This window comes from Odocoileus virginianus, chromosome 3, assembly GCF_023699985.2.
Source record: "Odocoileus virginianus isolate 20LAN1187 ecotype Illinois chromosome 3, Ovbor_1.2, whole genome shotgun sequence".
NCBI lineage: Eukaryota > Metazoa > Chordata > Mammalia > Artiodactyla > Cervidae > Odocoileus > Odocoileus virginianus.
Window position 1 is genome coordinate 75,208,247 of NC_069676.1, and position 23,112 is coordinate 75,231,358.

The 23,112-nt window shown below is 44.1% G+C and overlaps 1 protein-coding gene and 1 long non-coding RNA gene across 8 annotated transcripts in view; one reads left to right on the forward strand and one right to left on the reverse strand.

Moving 5' to 3' along the window:
* TENM2 (teneurin transmembrane protein 2) overlaps positions 1–23,112 on the forward strand; it is a 1,355,454-nt gene that overhangs the window by 1,192,665 nt on the left and 139,677 nt on the right. For 4 of the 7 annotated variants that reach the window (XM_070465745.1, XM_070465746.1, XM_070465750.1 and 1 more), the window contains 2 exons: positions 5,473–5,673; positions 7,392–7,604. In XM_070465745.1, the coding sequence (XP_070321846.1) occupies positions 5,473–5,673; positions 7,392–7,604 (414 nt within the window). The remainder of the gene's footprint in view (positions 1–5,472; positions 5,674–7,391; positions 7,605–23,112) is intronic. The other 3 variants (XM_070465747.1, XM_070465748.1, XM_070465749.1) reach the window with 2 other exon arrangements.
* On the reverse strand, positions 9,279–13,028 carry LOC139034453 (uncharacterized). Its single transcript, XR_011486974.1, has 3 exons — positions 12,600–13,028; positions 11,892–12,144; positions 9,279–9,648 (listed from the first exon to the last, which is right to left on the reverse strand). It is a non-coding gene; the product is annotated as an uncharacterized lncRNA (long non-coding RNA).

The window sequence follows — 23,112 nt, forward strand, 5'->3', positions numbered from 1 at the left end:
GAAAGCTGGGATTTGATGAGTCCCGAGGAGCTCACTCTATGCTTTGAAGTGGCCTCTACACATGGCGGGGGAGAGGGGGAATCAGAGGATGTAATCAGCTAAATCCAGTTTGACGAAACAGGATCAGACATCAGGCTTAGCGATTGAAAGAGGGAGGTTTTGGGGCAGAAAATGCAGGAATACAGGGAAAGAGCACCCCTCTGGAGCTGTTCAGAAACGAGCTCTACGTAGTCCTAGTTACTCCAGTTGGTGCTTCTAAAAGTCGTTTGGTAGCCAAGTGTTGGGACCTGTATGGCAATGGAACTCAGCCAAGCTGCCTGTCAGCCTTCTCCTCTGTGTTTGCCCTTCCAGACTATGGGCTGTAGTTGCCCATCTGTTGCATCTTCCCATATAAAGAATCAACCCCCATTGATAGGAAGGTAAAAGACCATTCTTCTCAGAACCTCACCCGCTCCTCAGCCTTTGCATTGGAAGTCTTCAACATCTTTCCACTCAGTCCATCACCCAGTGAAATGTCCCCATGCAACCCAAACAGCTCCTCCTCTCCCATCCTCCCACTGGAAAAAAGAAGCATCCACTCGCCCAACAAATTCAGGGGAGGACTGAAGCCCACTGCCTCCCCCGTAGGAAACAGCTTGAGATGACCACCCAGGAATGCCTCCCCGGAAAAGAGCCTTGAATGCCAGATACCCATGTTCTCTCTCAGCTTCTCACTGCCAAGCTGCTTAAGAATGGACCTCAGATGCCACGAGGTTCCTAGATGCAAGTGGATCTGTTCTCTCATCCTGTTATTTTACAGATCTCTGGGTTTTTGTACAAACTCACCAACCATTACAGCCCTCACTACAGGGGAATGACAATGGCTTACCCTTAGAAACGCATACAAAAGCTCCCATTGTAACATCTCCCATTTCATGGTTTTTAGAACTGTTTTCACAAGGCTCCGCTTCCGTGACAGTATTCTTCTAAGATTTTCCAATACATCAGTGCTAGGGCCCTTAATGGGACCCACGAGTGTGACCCCCCGCCCCAGGTCATCACTTACTCAACTCTCTCTCTATTTTTTCTTCTATTATAAAAAGTAGGCTTCCTCCCTCTGTCTGCATCATAAAACCAAATTGGGAGTTTGGATGGAGGAAGTGCTGATTTCATAAAAAGGTCAAAGTTCTTAAAGATAAATGGACTGCAGGAGGCAAAGCTTCATTTTGTGAAAACATGGGAGAGGCCAATAATATGACAAGAAAGGTTAAAACGACCTTTTGCATACATCATTTGGCAAGAGGATCGTGATAGAACCATGGCATTGCCCATCTTAGAATTTTTTCTGTCCAGGAAGTCTTGTGTATATCTGTATGAGTGGAATTTCAAGTAATTTCTCAACGTTCTCACTGTCCCAACTGGTCTTATTTAAATGTTTGGAATGAATTAAACATCCAACAAAACAAGGAAGTCACGTGGATCATTATGAAAGGATGAAGTTTCCTCTATTGATTTCTGCTACCCCAAAAGAATGAACCGAAATGATTCATATGCTGTTTTCAAAACAGGAAATGGAATCAGAAAGCCCGGATCAGCACTTTTTCTTCCATTTAGCTTTTTTTTCTTTGATATTCATCATAGTCATAACGTTCACACAATTTACCTGAAATGGCCATGGCAATGAAATCAATAGCTGCCATCCTCTGTTTTTGCTGCCTAAACATTGTTGTACTATTACCAAATTTGCACAAGAAAATGAAAGGACAGATTCGTGAGGTTTCACTCAATGATATCTGGGGGCGTGGGAAGGTGACGAGAGAGGAATTGACAGATTAGTTTAAGTCAGCCATGTTTTCATGTCAGTTTCATGGTTGAGTCATTTTTCAATGACATTTAACTTCATAAATGTAATTCATGGTTCTTCAGGGGGTTATAGTACATATTGTTTGTAAAACTCCTTGACCTCCTTTTTTATCCTTAGGGATAAAAATTGCATTCACAATCCTTTTTTGTCAAACCTACAGAGGGCCCAAGACTAAATGAGTTCTAATGATTTCAGCTGCCAAGGGGCTGGTGGTATAAGGCACATGGTACTTAGCTGGTAAAGGCCACTGTCCCCCTTTTAAGTATAACACTGTTTCTATTTATAAAGCTTCGTAAAATGCCATCCTCCCTCCTGCCTGCTGAAGACTCTAAGGACGTGACCACAAGACCACCTTATGAAATTGGAACCAAATTTAAAATTCATAGTGAAACTATTCCCCTTAAAGTCTGAATTTAGTTATTCTATCGGCTGCTGTAATTATGTAGCACAAAGGGCATATTTACTGGTCTCAATGACCAGAGAAAGAGTTATCTCCCATCTCTAGATACAACAAATGGTTCTTTTGATGACATACCACTTCAAGGCTAATAAATCTCAGTGGATTTTCCTCCTTCCTTCACACTGTAATTCAGGATGGAGCAGAGAAAGCTAATTTAAATCTGGAAGAAAAGTGCCATTTTCTTTCCTTACTTTTTTTTTTTTTTTTGTTATATTACTTTTTATGTCATCCTTTTAAGAAAATGATTATATTACAGTTTCTTCGGTTTTTTGAAAGCTCCTAGCTCTTGGCACCTCACCAAACATTTTAAGTGGCTAATTATAGATGGGCAGTCATTATTGAGGTGCAGAGCACAGGAGGTATTTTCATGTACTTGTTGCTTTCTCTATGTCCGAAATGAGGACAGAACTTTGGGGTTTTCTTTTATGAAAAGAATACAGACAAGATTGATGCTTAACAAGTGAGTTCATATTTTGCAGATTCCAAATTACACTACATTCTTCCCCAAAGCAAGACGTTGTTAGCACCCTTTTGTCCTTCTTGTCAGTTAGTCCTTCTCGCTGAAAATTTATCTTGTTAACAACAATGCTTATGGCAAAGTCTGCTGTTCATCCTCTCAGCAGATGTGTATTGAGCACCTACTATATTCCCTTGACTGGGCAAGGCATGTGATGTCAAGGGCATTGCACAGCCTCTTTGTGAGTGTCTTCCACGTGTTGGAAACTTTCAGTTCATTTCCAGCCACATGTGCTCCACGTGACTGAATGGAGCAAATTAGAAAGTATCAGAAAGGGTTGATGTCATCAGGAGTACTAATCCTCAAGAGAATGAATTCAGCCTGAAAGTGGTTGTAATCAGAGCAAGTAACATCATAAACATCTCTGAGTAATAATAAATCACTGAAATGTACCTTTCTGAGATAGCATTCCTGATTGGAAAAAAAAAAAAATCAGTGGCAGCTTTTGTTTCCTCATGGCTCAAATAATTTGGAGCTGATTTGCATAAACAGTGTCTCCCTGAGAAGGTCCAAATGGGTTCCTGAGGAACATCTCTTAACACTGAAAATTCTTACTTTTTGCCTGAAGGCAGAGGTACTCTTTGGAAGCTTCATGGAATATCATGAATTCAGTTAAATCCAAGTTCCTAGAGTCTGATGTCCCTCAGAATGAAGTAGTTCAGATAATCTAAATCACGCCATATTTGGAGCTAATGTACCATCAGTTTTAAAATAACACCATTACTTTGTATATCATAAGAAAGAAAAAGAGCTACTACACTGCAAAAAGCTGGAACCCCAAGGGGTTGCCATCTGAATGTCATAGTGAACTATTTAGACAACAAAAATCTTATTTCAGTCTTGGCATTGGGAAAAGAGAGAAATCAAAATCTTCCCTGAGAATCTGAACTACAAGATGGCACACATTCATACAAGGGACTGAATTACACTATCATTGTGGCCCGAAAAACCTCAAGAAAAGGGTTTAAGTGATCTCAAGCTGGCTGTGCCCCCAGATGATGGCAGAAGCAAATGCTTTAATCTATGCCAACAGACCTGATTTCCAAGCTGTTAAAATGAGCAAAATGCATGTCTTAGTGAAATAAGATCATAAGACACTCCCCCACTGCCATGATCCACAAGGGAACATCTAAGCCTCATGCAAGATCACTATTCACCACTCAAACCCCACGGTGTGCAGTGTTCTTTCCTCCAGATGCCACTGCATCATTTTCTTGGAATACCTAAGGAAGCTGGTCTTCCTATGAAAAGCTGTGTTTACCTACCTGTAAGCTAAATGGGGTGGGATGGGCTTTCCTGGTGGCTCAGACAGTAAAGAATCTGTCTCCAATACAGGGTTCTTGGATCGGTAAGATCCCCTGGAGATGGGAATACCCACGCCAGTATTCTTGCCCGGAGAATCCCATGGACAGAGGAGCATAAAGGGCTACAGTCCATGGGGTAGCAAAGCATCAGATATGACTGAGTCACTAACACTTGAACTACACAAGCTAGATGGATGTCCTATTTTGGGGTCACATTCTCATACAAAAAGTCCTGTCCTTGAGAACTAGCCTTTGCATCTCATTCCTCTCCTCTCTCTGAGTTGATTCCAGAGTAATAATCTTCAAGTTACTACTGCGTGTATAACCACTCTGATTACCGAGATAGCCAAGCAATCAGACCATGAAACTGGCCAGAACAACAGTGACGGGAATCTGACCATTAATTTGTCTGATTAACGGTCTGTGGAAGGGTCAGTGACACAGCCAGGGACTGGCCCCTTCAGTCCACTCATGACTATGTGTAGGAAGATTATCCCTTTGGGATCATTTCCATACCCAGCTTTACTTTCTCTGGGCTTCCCTGGTAGCTCAGGCAGTAAAGACTCTGCCTTTACATGCAGGAGACCCAGGTTCCTTCCCTGGGCTGGGAAGATCCCCTGGAGAAGGAAATGGCAACCCACTCCAGTATTCTCGCCTGGAGAATCCCATGAACAGAGAAGCCTGGCAAGTCCATGGGGTCGCAGAGTCAGACACAACCGAGCGACTACCACTTTCACCTCTTCCATCCTGTACATTTACTAACTTCTTGAGTAGATACATGCTCAGAGAGTGAACACTAGTTTTAGACTTATCCTAAGTGAAACTTAATTAGGAAAGTGACTCATGCATGAGTCTCACTGGTTTTCTTTTTCATCTTCTGGTACCTTCTGAAGTCAAGTATTAGTGAAGTTAGACTGAGCCTCTCGACTCTTCTTTCCAATAGTGAGTGATGATTGGGTTTGGTGATACATGTAAAGATATAACCAGCATTCATGGTCCAGTCTCAGAAGCCCCGATGTGGTTCAGTTAAGATACTATTACTTACAACCTTACAAAGCTCTCAAAGTTGGATGACACAACTCTGTATTCAGTTCCTCTAATTCGGCTTGAGAAATCCCCCTTTTTCCTTTACATTCTCTTCAAGTTTGAGATGTAGTATTTTAACAAGTCAAAAATCTTTCATTCTGTATGGGTCTTCTTCAAAGGGCCCATAAGTATTACTGAGGCTTGCTGCATTTTCTTGCAGGTGGATAGGAATTGGTGAACCACTGGTCCGCTCAGCTCCCGGCCGGTGCTCCACCTCCCCTGCCCCATGAGTGATCGGTACTTTCCCCCCCTGTCTTTTCAGTTGATTGCTTGGATCCTACCTGCTCCAGCCGTGGGGTCTGTGTAAATGGAGAGTGCCTTTGCAGTCCTGGCTGGGGTGGTCTCAACTGTGAGCTGGCGAGGGTCCAGTGCCCAGACCAGTGCAGTGGGCATGGCACGTACCTCCCAGATGCTGGCCTCTGCAGCTGCGATCCCCACTGGATGGGTCCCGACTGCTCCGTCGGTAAGTCAAGAGGCTTCCTCCTCGCTTCCCCCAGCACTCACCCCCTGTGTTCCTTCTGTGAGCCCGCACAGTTGGGAATCAGCTCTTTTTACTTAGCTCGGGAGGGAGGGACTTTGGTCAGTTGCATAGTACCTCTCTTACTCTGTTCTCAGCCCTGAAGGCTTTGATCCCTGAGAAACATACAAACAAATCCCACATAGGTTCTTGTGCCTCATTGGTTTCATCCCTGCAAATGGACGAGGGGCCCGGGAGGGACGCTTCCATTTGCATTAGAGCTTTCTTATGTACACTCCCTAAAGGTACTAGAAAACAAAACAGAACAATTCAGTCCCAGATGAACTGAATGGAATGTCCTATAAAACAGAAAAGAGGCTCCCTCGGGGTCCTGGGTGAACATGTTATAAAGCTCTGCAATACTCTAGTGACAGGAAAATAATGAAGTTGCACCATACACTTTATTTTCCTAAAATTAAGAGTATGTGTCTTCCCTCCTGAGTGACCTTAAAATGGAACGGTTCAACAGTTCAGGCCAGTCCCCACCTCTCCAAGAACGGTTCCATTCACACTGACAGCACCTATCCAAGCAAGCCATCATCTTTCCGCCCCCTTCCTCTGGGTAGTGAGACAGCTGTCAGATTGCCATGGCAATCAGAAAGGGAACCTGTGTGAAGCTTTGCTACAATGGGAAAGAAGTGAATATTTCATTCCAGAAGGGGGAAGAAAAAAAAGGAAGATTCCATTAAAATGGGCTATTTTGGGTGTCTTCTCAGCCCCCTCGTCTCTGGCTTCAATTCTGAGACTAGTGGCCCAGGCCAAATGCTACAGAGGATGGGGAGGGCCAGGCAGCCCTGGATCCAAGGCCCAGCTGTGCAGCCGACTCTGGAGTGAATCACTGACCCTCCTGGTGTGGCCTGCCTCCCCAGGCCTGATGAGCCATGCCTCCCTCTGTAGTCTGTTGCAAGGATGAGTGTCTGGCACGTGCTTGTCCTCGAGTGAGAGGTCTGGAACGCCAGAGAGTGCATATCTGTCTGTCTTTCTCCTCCCCAACCACAAAAGACTTTGAGCTCCTTTGAGAAAGAAGCTGTGTAATGCAGCACAGTTAGAGCGGTCCCAATGGCCACCACAATGCCGATCTGGGTGACAGCTGGGTCTGCCGTCCTCCTGTGTGGATGGAGCTGCTGGGGCCCCAACTGGCTTTGGGGCAATACAGGCTCTCAACAGGGAAAGACATCCCAGCTGGCCAAGGAGTCAGGCTCCACTGGTATCATTTCAGGTGGGCACCTCCCAGGGAGCTTTGCCAAACCAGATGGGCAGTGTCTGACCTCTTCCTGGGATGATGGTGTCCCGCCCCAGAACCGTGGTCCGCACACTGCAGTGTGCATCAGAAACACTTAGAGGATGTAGTCAAACAAATTTCTGAGTCTCACTCCCTGCGTTTCTAAGCCAGGAGGACCAACCAAGGCATAAAAAGTTGCATCTCTACATAGTTCCCAAGTGATGGTTGCTGCAGTCAGTCCAGGGGTCTCCCTCTGAGAACACTGCTCTAGAAACTGCCTAACCCTGATGAATGAATACCCGGCCAGTGGAGAGACAGGCCGCCCAAGATGACATGGGCCTTTGGCCGGTTCCAGGGACCCCGGGCCATGCTTGTGGTCTGGTCTCCCACGGAGGGTTTCACCGGAGGTGGTGTTGAGCTGTAATCATTGTTTTTCTTCCAGAAGTGTGCTCAGTAGACTGTGGCACGCACGGCGTCTGCATCGGGGGAGCCTGCCGCTGTGAAGAGGGCTGGACAGGCGCAGCGTGTGACCAGCGCGTCTGCCACCCCCGCTGCGTTGAGCACGGGACCTGTAAGGATGGCAAATGTGAATGCCGAGAGGGCTGGAATGGTGAACACTGCACCATTGGTAGGCAAACGGCAGGCACCGAAACAGGCACATATTGCTTTATTTTCATAAATCGTAGATCTATAGTGATGGTCGTGCGTTGCAACCGGCTGTTCCCTCAGGGACACGATGCTTCCTGCTGCCTCTCAAATCTCCCCCGGGCGGCGTAGGGAAGGGAAAAGTGTGGTCCTGATTGGAAAAGATTTTCCCTGCTTCCCAGAATTCCAGATTGGGAGGAAAGGGACCAGATTAGAAGAAAACCCATCCAAATTACTGAGCAGGGGAAGAGAGAAATGCACATGCATGGGAAATTGTCAGGACCTGAAGGTTTTAAGTACCCCAAGTAACTGCCGTCTACAGGTCTCCCCTCTCTGAATATCCTCCCAGCTGGCTGGATCACTGGATCCTTGCTTGGTGGCAACAATGGAACTCACTTCTTTTAGATCAGGTTGGATGCAGGCTGGACTCCCAGGTTTCCTGGGTAACCAGGTACCAGTTGTAATAAGTTTGAGCATCCTCTAGCTGTCCAAAGACAAAGACTTTGCCTTTGGGCTCCTGCCTACCACCACGACCATCAATGAATGTCTCCTGCTTTGACCCCATTTCATTCTCACTCAGCCACGTCTCTATATAAGCTTCATGATTGAGAATATGTCTCTACAGGTCATTTTCTTTGTTAAGAAGTAGTAGTTCTCAAGTTTCTTCCATTTTGATTTCTTTTTTGTCATTATTGTGGTTTAGGGTAGGACAAAACTGGATTCATTATACCAGTTATCCCTTTAATTGAGGAGATGGGAGTGATTGCCCTCTGGCTTTCCACATCTCTTAGACAGTTGGGGTTAGCTTTTTTTTTTTTTTTTTTTTTTTTTCCATTTGTTATTCAATTAAGTCAGATCTAGGGTTGATTTCATGCCAAGCCTGGCTGAAGCCACTGGCTGGCATGGACACTCTCAGAGAAGTTTCCATCCAAGCTACTAACTTGGCCCCTTGAACTTACCTTTGATTCTAGCCATTGAGTTGGGGGCCCTCCCATCTGCCCTAACCTCAAGACCCCAGGCACCTAGAGTAAAAGGCAGGATTATACGCTGGTCCAGGTCTGACTCATGAGAGCAGACTCAGTTTCCCATGCTGTTCATTTGCGTGGTCAAGCAGAGATGAAGTGTTCTTTGCACTTGGTTTCCCCTAATTCCATCTAATTGGGCATCAGAGAGGGCAGCGTGCCTATCCAGGCCATGACCGTAGCACTGGGACCCTGCCGGGACAGTCTGTTGGCAGTGAATTGTTTTTGCAATCTCTCAATGATGCTCCAGATCCCATGCCCCCCTCCCCCCTGCAGCTGCTTTCATTTACAGTTCCCTGCAGAGTCTGGGGGAAAATTCAGAAGGCTTTCAAGGGAAGGATGCGTACAGCCCAATATCCAGACAGTTTAAAATCATTACCAATAGCTCCTGCTCTTTAGGGGTGCCCCTCTTGAAATCACTTTTGCATGCTTGGTGTGATGTGAATACAGACTCTCCCCCCATGCCTCCATTGCCCTCAGTCTTCCTCCCCAAAAGAGCTCTGGCCAACCAATAACCTTTAGATGGAAAATTCCACTTTCTCTCAGTTCACACAACCTAGCCTCAACCTCCCCTTTTCCCCCCACCCCACACCTGCCAAGGGTTTAGCATCCCACAGGGATGCCTGCTGGCCTTCTCCATCCTACTACCCATCTCTACTCTGGGAAGAGCTCACAGTGCTGATGGATTAGAGCAGAGCTTGGAAAACTCTAGGCTGAAGGGGGCCAAATCCAGCCTGCTGCCTGTTTTTCTATGACTTACGAGCTAAGAATAGTTGTCACATTTTTTTAAGGGTTGAAAGAAAAATATTTTCTGACACATGACAATTATATGAAACTTCAGTTTCAGTGTCCATTACACAAGGTGTTAGTTGAGGGCAGCCCTGCCCATGTGTTCGATGTATTGTCAGCTTCTGCACCACTCCTCGGCCTTGAGTAATTGCAGCATGGTCCGTGAAGCCCTTTGCTGTCTGGTGCAAAACATACAAAAAAAAAAAAAAACGGCTCACACCTGAGTTGGAGAGTTGCACCAGTCTGGGTAGAGAGAGAAAAAAAGAGAAGAGGGTCAGCAACTCACTTTAGGGAAAGGACACCAAATGTAACTTGAAGGACATCAGGGGCCAAGAGAAAGGGAAAGGTCCGAATGTCACAGAGAGTGAGGAGAGAGAAAACAACTGTGGCATGGAACTGTCTCTGTGGTCTTTGAAAATGAGACAGAAAGATGGTAACGTGAGTCTCATAGAAGATGGTGAGGATGTGGCGGGCAACAGAGCACAGGAGATGATTCTAGTTAGCCCTTTGGGTGGGATGAATTAGAGAAAGGTGTTTTTGCTACTTGAAGCGTTTGGTTCAAGTTTCACATCACCATGAACTCTTGAGAGACAGAGAAAGGTGCAAATTTATACACCAAGTAAAGGTCCCCCAATGAAGCTAGTGACATCCCAGGAAGGTTTCTCCTTGAGAATTATGATCTCATGTGACTTCATGAGCTTGCACTACTTAAGTTATAAAGGCCTTTATCACCAGTGTCTGTCCTTGTGAGAAATTAGGGCTCTATGGTTTTCTTAGTAGGATCCGTGCCATCTCCTCATAGATTTATTAATATGTTCAGTGGGGCTTTGCTCAAAAAAAGCCAAGCATATCTTGGCTTGGTGAGATTTGCTATTCAAAATCTAGAGGTGTTCGTACACACATAATTGCGCCTTTTGCTTTTCAACCTCTGCCCCCACGGCTGTTTGATGGCGTTTTCGTCTTTTATTTTGAGCAGACACTCCTGTCAATTCACTTTAAGTAAATGCCACAGTTTACAAGCCCAGAATCAGTCCTCCTCCTCAGGGGTACTGACAGTCAGAAAGGAAAGTGAGGCTCTTCGCTTCCTTTCAAGCAGAGCCTCAAATGCTGTGTTTTGAAAATAGAAAATAAGTAAGAATGAAATGGCACCTAGTCTACAAAAAAGGCATCGGCAGGTTTGGGGTAAGACAAAGCAGCGGGTGCTTAGAGTGGGGGTACTCTGGGTTGTCTGTAGTTGTTTTCAAAAGGTCATGGTGCAACGGCTTTCTTAGGGTCATTGCAAATAGTCAGCTAAACAGTTCACGTCAGTCCTCGTGTTTCACATGTATGTTGCTGAAGGAAGCAAGAAGATAGATGCTGGGGTTGGGGAGGGCCGGGATGAGAATGAAAGCACAGCCTCTACAACTCAGTCAAGTGGAATCACCGGAATCTATCCATAGTTGGTCAAATGCATTTCTAGAATTTTTCAACCCAATTATATTTGGATATTTAATACATATTGCTGAAAATTTAAATACAAGGTATCACATTTCAGCGTTAACTGGTAGAGCTAGCTTAATCAATCCTAGGCTGAATTCTACCAAGCAATGAACTTACTTTGCCTCTAACAAGTTAAAAACAGAGGCTAGCTAAAATCTACAGAATTGCATTGATGAGAAATAGGTACTGAATCCAGATCAACTGCAATTCCTGTATATCTTTGGAATATATTAGCAGTATTTGAATAGATGGCAGTTTACACATATGAATAAATCGGAAAGCACATTGTGTGGTGAGAATAGTTTCATTCTTTAAGCATAATCCTAAAATGGGTTGTTTCTCCTATCACCTGCCACCCCTCCCCTGCCTGCCTGTTATTAATACTGAAGATTTAACCTCAGAAGTCCATTCAAAATCTATAACACCAGGGCATAAAGGGAACATAGAATAGGTCAGAAGTGTCTGTGAGTTAGAGTCAAGTCAGATAAACATCTCTTATTTAAAAAATAGAGTAAATGTTAGCATGTTTTGCAAACAGAATAGTGGGGCAAAATACAGGGAGAGACCAATGTTCTTATTACCGGAGATTGCAAGAGGAAAGCAAAATGCTAATTGAAGATAGTCACTATTATCTCTTGAATGTCAGCTGTCCAGACACCCACTCTAAATAATACAAGCTAACACGTGCACAGAATAAACCCATCGACACTAGGCTCCAACCCTACGTGAACTCTTTGATATCTGGGTAGCAAGCAATGTCTGTAATGGTTATTCTAGCCTGTTTATTCTGTCTATGTGGTCCTGACCTCCAACTGCATTTCAGAATCATGAGGACTGGATTCCCAGTCCCACATGGTTATGTGGGGCTGAATAACCTGCCCCTGGAACACAAGTCACATCAGTTTTCTTTTCCCTCGATCGCACTGGGGCCCTTCTATTTTTCCTCTTTAATTGGTTGGGGAAAGAACTAGGTTCTTGCGATGTTAATAAGGAAAATGAATCTTTACCCAAGGTAAAACCAGCCGTGCGAAAATCTGATATGCTGATTAAGTGATTGTCACCAGGAATAGACAGGGTCACAGTCCAGGAGGCAGAGAACTTCAGCGCTACAGGGAACAGTCGGGAAGGAGACGACTGTCGAAATGAACCAACTTCAGACCAGTACAGCTGCTTCTGCATCTCATTCCAGCTTCATTCTAGTTGTAGAAACTTTTTTTTTTCTTGTAGCTATTATCCTTCAACATTTGAGCTTTCATGACTCTACAATGAGATATCAAGTTGAGAGAAAATTTGCCACTCTGGAGCCATCCTTCCTACAGGATCTGTGGCAGCAGCTAATTCTCTGATTCGCGCATTAACCTATTCCTCCTGGAGCCCTTCTTGGAACCTATCCTAGGATCTCCCATCTTTTTTGAAGTGAAAACCTAAAGTGATGCTTGTTTACCACTTAAGACTATGGATAGCAGAGTGGAGAATGTTCCTCTGCTGATTTTTTTTCCCCCTACACGTTGGCCAGAATGTGAGCCTTTTCACTGAGGATCAGGAATCACCATGTGCCCAGAAGTTGTCTCTGAGTCTGTTCAGGCAGTCTGCCCAGGTTTCCTACCCAAACTCAGAACAAGGGCCTGGTGGCAGTGGTTATGGGAACCCATTTTCAGCTCACTGTAAAAAGTGGAATAAAATGAAAGGAAAAAACAAGAAGAAAACTGCCTTACAAGTAGTGAGATGTGTTGCTGAAAGTGTTTACTTTCTTGGCCTAGATGTTGAAGATGAGCTTTTGGGGGGAAGGTAAGTCACAAAGCTCCCACTAGTTTTATAGCTCAACTATCCTCTAGTTTAAATGGAAACTTTCTTTTGTATTACTTCCTCTGTGATTTAGTAATACATGCCCCAGCAGAAAAGGAGGTTCCATCAAAAAAGAAAAGCGGCAAAGAAGTCTTGGAATTTTAGATCTGGGAGGAGGCAGTGAGTTGGAGCATTCCTTGTACCATCCCCTTCATATTTCAGAAGGTCCCCTTGATGTACTGTTGTGTGGCCCACAGGGACAAGGCCAGACCCAACAAGGAGATAGCATGGTACAAGGAGTTACTTCCATCATAAAAGCAAAGAACTAAAAAGAGTTCCAAACTCAGAACAGAGTGAGCGTCAGCATGAGAAAGATTCCAGATTCTAAAGAAAGGAAAACATCAAAGAGTAAGAGCTATGGAAAAACTGAGCTGCACGCCCTGAGTGTTTGTAGTGAGGACTTGGTCGCTTCAGCTTTTACAGAGAATCAGCATTTCTTCCACGTCTATGGTTCTTGGGTTCACAGTATGCACTCAAGACTTTATATTAAAGGGAAAGGGAGCACAAAGAGGGCCCCAGAGCGATGAATCCCAGAAGATGTTCGTAATGGACGTTTTCTCATCACTTGCTCTCTGATTCATCACAGTGTCGTGAAGAATAAATTGACAGAGGAGATCTGTGTTCTAGGCTTGGCTGTGCCTTGAACGTTCTGGGTGCCCTTGAGAAGTCGCCCAACCTTCTAGCCTCAGTTTCTTCCTGAGACCAGTGAGGGGGTCGACTATATCACTGTCCATAAACATGAGGTGCTTTCTGTTGGTGTGCAAGTATATTTTACTGACTGGTTATGCATGGCTGTTAAAAAAGAAGTATTAGGAAAACCATAACTAGCTCATCAAACTCACGATTATACGGGCATTATTGCTTAGGGATGTGGCAGAAGCAGGTAGTGACATTAGGCCTGAGTAAATTTGTAAAAAAATATTAAGTAAATAACAGTGCAGATATTGCAAATATCACAAATTCAATATGTGATTGACTGGATTTAGAACACACTTGGATGAGGTGATCTCTAAGGGCCTGTCCATCTCTAGAAATTTATTACTTTTGATGCAAATGTATGTGCATCAGATGGAACGGTCCATTTCAGCACAATCAAATCTTTCTCTTCTCTAAGGTCAGGGAGGGTCTCCAGGTAGATTCCCATAATACATACTTTACATTAAAGGGATAGATACAGCAGAGTGTTGGTTTCAGTGATGACACATGGTCGAATTGTTGAAGTCAGTGCTGCTTTTTATTAGTCTGTCTGATTATCTGCTCGTCTCAGTCCCAATTTATATCTGGTTTACCTAGAGAATCTTTCTGGGCATTGAAAAACTTCCTTACATGGTTTATGTTTATGCTTCTTTACAAAATTTCTTACTGAAGTATAGTTGATTTCCAGTGTTAATTTCTGCTGTGCAGCAAAGTGATTCAGTTATATACACATATATATATGTATATATTCCTTTTTAAATTATTCTTTTACATTCTGGTTTGTCACAGGGTATTGAATATAGTTGTCTGTGCTATGCAGTAGGACCTCGTTGTTTATCCATTCTATATAAATTAATACCCTAAGTCAACTCACCTCAGCCTCCCACTCCGTTCCCTTCCCCCAGCCTCTGACCCCTTTGCAATCACCAGTCTGATCTCTACGTCTGTGAGTCTGTTTCTGTTTCATAGATAGGTTCATCTGTGTGATATTTTAGATTCCCTCATATAAGTGATATCATACATTATTTGTCTTTCTCTTTCTTAGTTACTAAATATGATCATCTCTAGTTGTATCCATTTTGCTGCAAATGGCATTATCTCATTCTTCTCACGGCTGAGTAGTATCCTGTTGTATATTTGTACAACATCTTCTTTATCCATTCATCTGTCCATGGACATTTGGGTTGCTTCCATGTCTTGGCTATTGTGAATAGTGCTGCTATGAACATAGGGATGCATGAATCTTTTTGAATTATAGTTTTGTCTGAATATATGCTCAGGAGTGGAATTGCTGGATGATACCGTAGTTCTATTTTTAGTTTTCAAGGAATCTCCATACTGTTTTCCATAATAGCTGCACCATCTTGTATTCCCACCAACAGTGTAGGAGAGTTCCCTTTTCTCCCCACCTCTCCAACATTTGCTAATGGTTTCTTGTAGACTTTTTCATGATGGCCATTCTGAATGGTGTGAAGTGGTACATCACAGTAGTTTTGCTTTGCATTTCTCTAATAATTAGTGATGTTGAGCATCTTTTCATGTGCCTATTGGTCATCTGTATTTTATCTTTGGATACATTTGTGTTTCTTAATAAAAACAAGGTAGTGTTAGTAGAGGTCCATCTGACTATAGCCACTTCACTTGGTTTGGGGGCAATGCAAGGGTGATGATGAAGTGCTTAAGACAGTCTTTTGGTTCAGTCAACCTGAGATCAAATCCTAGCAAATTTCCCAACCTCTGTATGCTTCAGTTTCTTTGTTTATAAAAGGAGAATAATGAATACGACCTTCCTCATTGGGTTATATATGAAGTCGTAGGCACAGCACCTGTAATAATATAAGAGCCAAGTAAATATGAGCTAACATCATCATCATTTGCCATCATCACCATCCTTATCTAGTACCAATGAGCACAAGGGAGGATTATCAAAATCAACTTCCCTTTAAGACATTTCTGCTACCTTCAGTCTCCCTCTCACACATCTGCCTCCAATCCACCAAGCAGTTAAGAGCATGTCGAACATAGCAGCTACCCACTATCCATTTCCCAAACAAAGGTTTGTTCTGTAACTTGCTGGCATCTGGTTTTAACAGACAAGGTTCCTCTCTTACCTGGAATTGAACCCGCTTATTTTTAGCAAACAGCCCAGTTATTCAAACATGAAATCAAATATCTGAATAGCCTATGTTAATACAGCCTGATTGTGAAATTGGAGTTTGCTATTTTCAACCAATTTCTCCAACTAGATCTCTTGGACATATCCTGGGAAAGTCAAGAGAGCTATAAGACTTTAATTTTAATTCTGGGTTTCCTTTATTCCCATAAGTATAGTTCAAAAGGAAAAAAAAAAAAAACCTTTTCCCCTGAAATATTAGTTTGGAGCTCTGTTATTATTTGAAGAGGATAAAACTTCAATTCTTTAAGCTAGCATTTCTCCTACTAGGGACCACAGACATATTCTTGAGGCCTTTGGTAGGAATCTGTTCTCCTTTAAAAAGAAATCTGATATTTCTCACATTTAAAGATGCTGCCAGGTCAGTGTGTCTTAGAACACCTTTCCTAGTCTCACCTTCATTCTTACTTGTGACTCTTGGGTTCCAAGATTCTATTTGCCTGGCTCTGTTCATCCCAGAATAATCTAGGAGCCTCAACTCTGACTCAGTTGAGTAGCACACACGGTTTTCTCAGAGACAAGATTCTCACTGGTTGTCTGTCTCTTTTCAGCCCAATTAACGCCCAGGGTGCAATTGCTTGACTCCTTGGAACATGACCTAGGGGTTGGACGTGGAGATTCTTTGCAATTCCTTGGTTCATCTCCTGGGTCATCAGGAGTCATACAGGGTATCCCAGATGTTTATGGAAGAAACAAATTCTGCATTTTCTCCCAAGTTGCCTGGCTAATGGGGTTCACTTTTGCACTAACCCACTTCTTTTCTAGCACTCTATTTCACAAACTCTTATTAAAAGACTTGCTTTTATTGCTTTTGAAAAATATGGTACCATCATTTTGAAAACCCTCCGGTCAAAATCAGGGATTACTGCTGTCTTCCTCCATCCTTTCCACTGTGCATTTCTGTGTATCATTATAATCAGACCCGCAGAGGCCATCATACCATTGACCATCTCTGAGTCTTTCCTTTCATGAGTAATAAAGAAAGAAACCTCATGAAACAGGGGTAAGGAGAAAGTTGAATATTTTATCATAAACATTCTTGTGATAATCAGAATGGATTAAATTACAAGCGAAAATGCATTTAGTTAATCTTTCCTCTAATTAAAAAAGTATCCCTGGTTTTAAGTAAAGTGTTTGTTTTTAAAAACATATTCTCATTGTAATCAGTAAGGGTGGGGAGGCCTGCTTCGTCCTGAGTGATAGGCTTCAGCAGTGTGCAAAGTAATTAAAAGCTACCAGCCACTGTTTTTTCGATGATTAAGACTCTTCAGAAGCCTCCTCAATGTTTTCCCATAGCTTTCACTGAGGATTCTCCATAACAGACCTCATTCTGTGGTCTGTGGTGATAGTACCCTCTTTCTGTGCCCCGATGGTTGAAGATGTGGTTGACTCCCCTTGGTCAGCAAGTGTCAAGTGTGAAGCATAAGAGAGGTTTATGTACTTTTCCAAGTGAGCTAGGGTAAGAGTCAAAATGAAACCAGTAGGTGAATGAGACTTGCATGAAATAGAACAGGGTCACAGTCTAGCCCTTCATGTGTTCTTTTCCAAGACTGGCAGACCCTACACTGCCCCAGGCCCTACAAGTCTGTCTCACAAATAAGGAATCATTCACATTACTTCTCCATCATGGTTCATCCCAACTGCAAAACTCACTCCCCACTCTTACCCCAAACATTTCCAGAGTGTGTCTCATGTGCTCATCTTTAGCCCATTCAGATTCCGCTAGCTCAAGGCTCCTCAATGAGGCTGCCTACAAAATTTAGTTAAGGGGAGCCGTACAGCTTCCCCTACTGCCAGGGATGGCCAGCCAGCAGCCACAGCACCCACTCTACTGAAGCCCTGCTGTGTTTACACCCATTTCCCACCCTGGGGAACTTTATCAGCTGCTAACACGTTACTTTGAGAGAACAGCACTTCTTTCTTTGCCCGTTGCCCCTCTCCTATATCTCAAGGTTTTGACCCAGGACTGGGCTATAGAACAGACCATGGGATCCTTTCTGTTTCCTCACCTGCATTCACCCTTCTGCAGACCCAGGTGCACTGGGACATGCTCACACATTCTTTATCTTTTTTTTATTGTCTATATTTTATTTTATTTTATTGGAGGATAGTTACTTAACAATATTGTGATGACTTTTGCCATATATCAATATGAATTGGCATAGGTATACATGTGTCCTTCCATCCTGAACCCCCCTCCCACCTCCCTCCCCACCCTATCCCTCTAGGTTGTCACAGTACACCAACTTTGGGTTCCCTGCTTCATACATCAAGCTTGCCCTGACTATCTATTTAACATATGGTAATATTTATGTTTCAATTCTATTCTCTCAAATCATCCCTCCCTCTCCTCCCATTGAATCCAAAAGTCTGTTCTTTATGTCTGTCTCCTTTGCTGCTCTGTACATAGGAGTGTTGTATAGATTCCATATATGTGTGTTAATATGCAATATTTGTCTTTCTCTTTCTGAACTTTCTTCACTTTGTGTAATAGGCTCTAGGTTCATTCACCTCATTAAAACTGACTCAAATGTGTTCCTTTTTTGTAGCTGAGTAATATTCCATTGTGTATATGTACCACCACTTCCTTATCCATTCATCTGCCAATGGACATCTAGGTTGCATCCGTGTCCCAGCTATTGCAAATAGTGCTGCAGTGAACCTTGGGGCACATGTGTCTTTTTCAATTCTGGTTTCCTTGGAGTATTTGCTCAGTAGTGGGATTGCTGGGTTGTATGGTAGTCTTATTCCTAGTTTTTTAAGGAATCTCCATACTGTGCTCCATAGTGGTTGTATCAGTTTGCCTTCCCAACAACAGCCACATGTTCTTTAAACAGGCTAGATAGCTCTGAATCCCAGTTTACCCTCAAGACCTCTGCCATCTACAAAGCCAGATCTTAAGGGTGGCTTCCATTTTCAGCCTGCTTAGCTGCCAATCAGAGATCCCTGTGGCCTTCCACCTTCCTCATAATCATGCACCAGGAGAACTGCTTCCATATCCCCTAGACTGCAGATTTTCAGCAGTTTCTGGCATAGATCTTTGAGGTCATGTGTTCTAATCCTTCATGATACCCAGCATCACACGGCCCAAACTGTACATCACAAAAACTACGTCCTGCCAGACCCCTGAGAAAGGAAGGGTTAACGAATGTTCTAGAGACAGAAAGCCACATACAATCGCTGTCCAGGAGAAATTAAAATTGCAGAGGATCCTGGTCCACAAATTCCAAGTTCAGCCGCAGCAGCACCTGGTCAAATTAGCAATGAAGTGGGATAGAGCCTAGCTCAGCAGCATCATCTGTCTAAAGTGGTAGGCAGAGTGATGGGCTCTGATAAGTGTGAATTGCATTTATTTATTTTTTAAATTACGCTTTAACTTCAAGAGGGCTTGCCAGATAGCTCTGTCTCATTTAGAAACAGCATCTACTGCGGGTGGGACCCCCAAAGATCATAAAACAATCACCTCACAAACACAGAGGAAACATTTGTATCTGATTTGATTTCAACAGGTTAGCAAGCTGTCAATCAATGGTCACACTACTCCACCCAAGACACACTGTCTAATGACACAAAACTTACAAGTGGTGGCTTAGCTTTGCAAGAGAGCATCCTGGCAATAGACAGTGGGATTGTTTCTCTACATGAGGTGTATGTGAGCCCAGGAAGCCCAGATGTTGCTGGTGATAGCAACTCCTGTGAATAAGGAGAGAGATTGAAGATGTTGGAGGCAGTGAGAGAGACTCGCTTTTTTCTATTAATCCAGGGAATGCAGACAAGTTGAGTTGGGTCCCCAAAGCCTGCTGCTATCAACTTCTCCCCATACTTTGAATATGAACCGATTTAACTTTTTATTTTCATTTAATGGAGCCAAGAAAGATCTGTATCTGTTCACTTACAGACCTACTCTCTGGGGGTCTGATACAGGAAATGTTATCATATCATAGAAAAGCCTAGTGCCGAAAACAGTCTACCCAGAATTAAATAGCTCGAAACACAAAATATGCATCAACACCCACTCCAGACTGTCAGTGGCGCCCATGTTCTGTCTGTAGACTGTACCGTCTTCCCTATCTGCTACATGTGAACACTTATCGTCAGTGCTTTTGTACCCTGGTTTTCATGCATCCACAGGGTGGGGCTGGTGTCAGGAAACGTGTGTGCTGCGCTAAGTCACTTCAGTAGTGTCAGACTCTCTGTGACCCAATGGACCATAGCATGCCAGGCTTTTCTGTCCTTGGGATTCTCCAGGCAAGCATACTGGAGTGGGTTGCCATGCCCTCCTCCAGGGGATCTCCCCGACCCAGGGATTGAACCCGTGTTTCCTACGTCTCCTGCATTGGCAGGTGGGTTCTTTACCACTCATGCCACCTGGGAACCGTGTAGCAAAAGGATTAAATGTATGAATCAAACGGGCTTAGCTTCAAATCCTTTGCACATTGGGTGACTTTGGCAATTTCTATATCTTCGGTAAGTCTCAGTTTTTCCCGTCTGTAAATTTTAGTTAATAATACCCATGCCCAACTGTGGTGGAGACTTCACTTATAGCTGAAGTCCTTAACACGGTGCTTGAAATTCCATCAATGCTGACCTGATAATCATGAACAGCACATCTCTGTGCCTTGGCTGTCGTTTCCCCACTGGGTCTTCATGGAGGGAGCAGTTAAGAAAGCAGTAGGCACAGGACACAACCATGCATGGAATGGAGAGGCCAGGGTACTGGACCTTGTGTGTCAAGCTAGATGTCTGGGCCCTTCCTCTGACTTCACTTTTGCAGAAGGAGCTCTTCGGAATACCTGGATTCTGTTCCTTTAAGAAAGGAGAAGCCTGGGAGCTCATGTAAAGCAGGGAGGGAGGTAAAAATGGCCCAGGATGGGCCTGACTGCCAGCTGCAGAAACATGGGTGTTAAACAAGAGAGACACCTGTATCATTGCATGCCACGTGGACTCTCCTCTTCCTCTCTCTGGTTCTAGCTGAGCAATGGCACCTACGTCCATTCATTCATCACAAAACACTTATGAAGCACCTACTGTGTGCTGGCTGTAGCATACACCCCCTCCCCTCCTCCCAGTGAGCCCTGGGGCAGCAGGAAAGAGAGGTGACTTGCATAGGGGCTGGTGACCGCCTGAGGAGCTCTAGACCTCCCCTGCCTTTTCGACTGCATGAGACTTCGCTGTTTTCTAACTTGGGACACCTCTCCTGGTGTTTCTGTCAATAGTTTTTGGTTGACTTTTCAACCCCATCCCTTCCCTATGCTCACAGCTTCCCAAGGAGATCAATGTAAGCATAGAAGCCCGTCTACTTCAAATGGTAGCTTAAATTCATTTGTAACACAATGTAATTACATAAAAGGAAGCAGTCAGGTATCAAACTGTGTGGATACACACAAATGACTCCCTCATAAGTGTTAATATTTCCAACAACGGAAGACATTTAGTTAAATCAAATGAAGATGGCAACTCATTAAAATTTGATTTTCCCTCCTATCCTTTTTTATCTTTTAATCCTCTGTGTATGGCACGGCTTGTTCCGTTAAATAACACTCATTAATTAAATCTCATCATCTCCTCTCTGTATCTATATTTTTATTTATTAGGAAAACCTTCAGACGCTTATAATCTAATTTAGTTGGATTACTGCTTGGACATCTCTAAGTAAAAGAACTGTGGAGTTTTCAGGTGGAATTACTGGCTAGAGGAGGGGGCAGGAGAAACCAAGTTCTCTCCCTGGTTCCCCCTGGCAGAAGCTGGTAGACGGGCCTCTCCTCTGTTGGGGGACTTGGCCTAGATTAGGAGAATGAGCGCACCACACATTCCACATCTTTGTTAGCTATGGGAAGGGGAAGGAGGGCAGAATCTGCAAAAGAAGTTATGAACTCAAACACCCCTATGTGAATGAAGCACGACCAGTGTAAGTAAGTGCATTAAATAGGGTGTAAAATGGTAGGGAGTGGGAATAACCTGGAAAGCAGAGGCCCCGTCTATGGAGGACAGACACAACCCACCACTAGCCGACTGCTGCCATGTAGAAACAAAAGTTTAGTTTTGCCAAATTTTTCCAGTTCTTCAATAGAATCCAGAGATCCAAAGGGGCAGGCATACCCTCCCAAAGTTTAAATATTGGCAAGCAACTAAAAATGTATAAAAATGCCGTACAGGCCATTCAGACAAGACTGGGGGCCAAATGGGGCTCCATCTGGGGCCCCTGACACCTCCAGTGCAAGGTGAGTAGTGAAGAAGGAAACCTCATTTGCCCAGATTGAGACTGGGACAGCTTCAGCTACTTGTTTTTGATACCCTAACTCTCCTGTTGACTGATGTAAGCTGATAGGAGTCTGGTTACCATGATACAATGGTGATACTCTGCACTTACATGGTGAATTTTCTCCAAGGAGCTCAAAAGACTTTGTGTTGCCTCAGTCAACCTCAAAACAAACCCGTGAGGCTGGCAGGAGGCCCTTGCCCCCAGATGCACAGTGAGCAGCTTCAGAAAGAACTGGACACAGGCAGCTAGGCTGACTCATTGGTTTCAGGCCAGAGTCTATACAGTTGGCAAACATAGCATTTGAGAAGCATGGACAGGGTTTCCATTACTGCCTCCTGTGCTGTCTGCTTGGCTTGTTTTCTTTGCATCTGCTCCAATTGACAGCTCAGCCCCAAATGTCAACAGTATAGGCCAACCGAGCCAGAAACTAATTTCTGTCGTGCGTATGAGTGTGTCCACGTCTGTGTGTGCATGCATGTGTGTGTCCATCTGACTTCTCTGCAGGCCCAGCATGGTACATCTGCCCCCATTGCAACACGCCCCTGCATCAGCCATTGGTCTAATGCCATGCTCTGAAATGCTCCTTTTGCAAGAGCTCAAGACCTAGACATTCGCCGTAGGTGTCTTCAGGAATCTGGATATCTGTTTTAACTAGCAGTGCCTGAATAATTCATGTTGCTTGGGGCCCCTCTGTCCCTTTCTCTTTCTCAGTCTGAGAGAATTAATGGTAGAGGAGAAGTCTTTCTCTTACAGAGCTGCCATGCATGCCCTCTCTTTGGCCCCAGTGGGTTAGTGGGAATGGCCATGTAAAATACGGACAAGGTGCAGGAACAAAGATCTTCTTGCCTTGGGGAGAACAGCCAAGAAAGTCACACTGACCAGCAGTGACTGGAGCTCTGTCACTGTTACCACTTCTGCTCTATGATGGGTTGGATTCAAGGGCTTTCTATATAATCCCCCTACTCAGCCCCTTCCCCTTGGCTTCTTGGGCATATGTGCTGTCTATCCTGGTCTACTCAGGGGAATTCCTTGGGCTTTACAGGCGTGACCCAGAGAGAAGACTCCAGCACAGCAGAGCAGAGCACAAGTATCCTACATTTTCTAGATTGCCTTGCCCTTCCCTCCAAATTGCCTCAGATCGTGCTACTGATTCCTGGGAACAGTTCCCAGCATGATGTTCTATGACAGTCATTCACACTCTGCATGTGAGCATGCCGTGAACATCCTTCAGAGGCAGATGCAAAACCAGAGA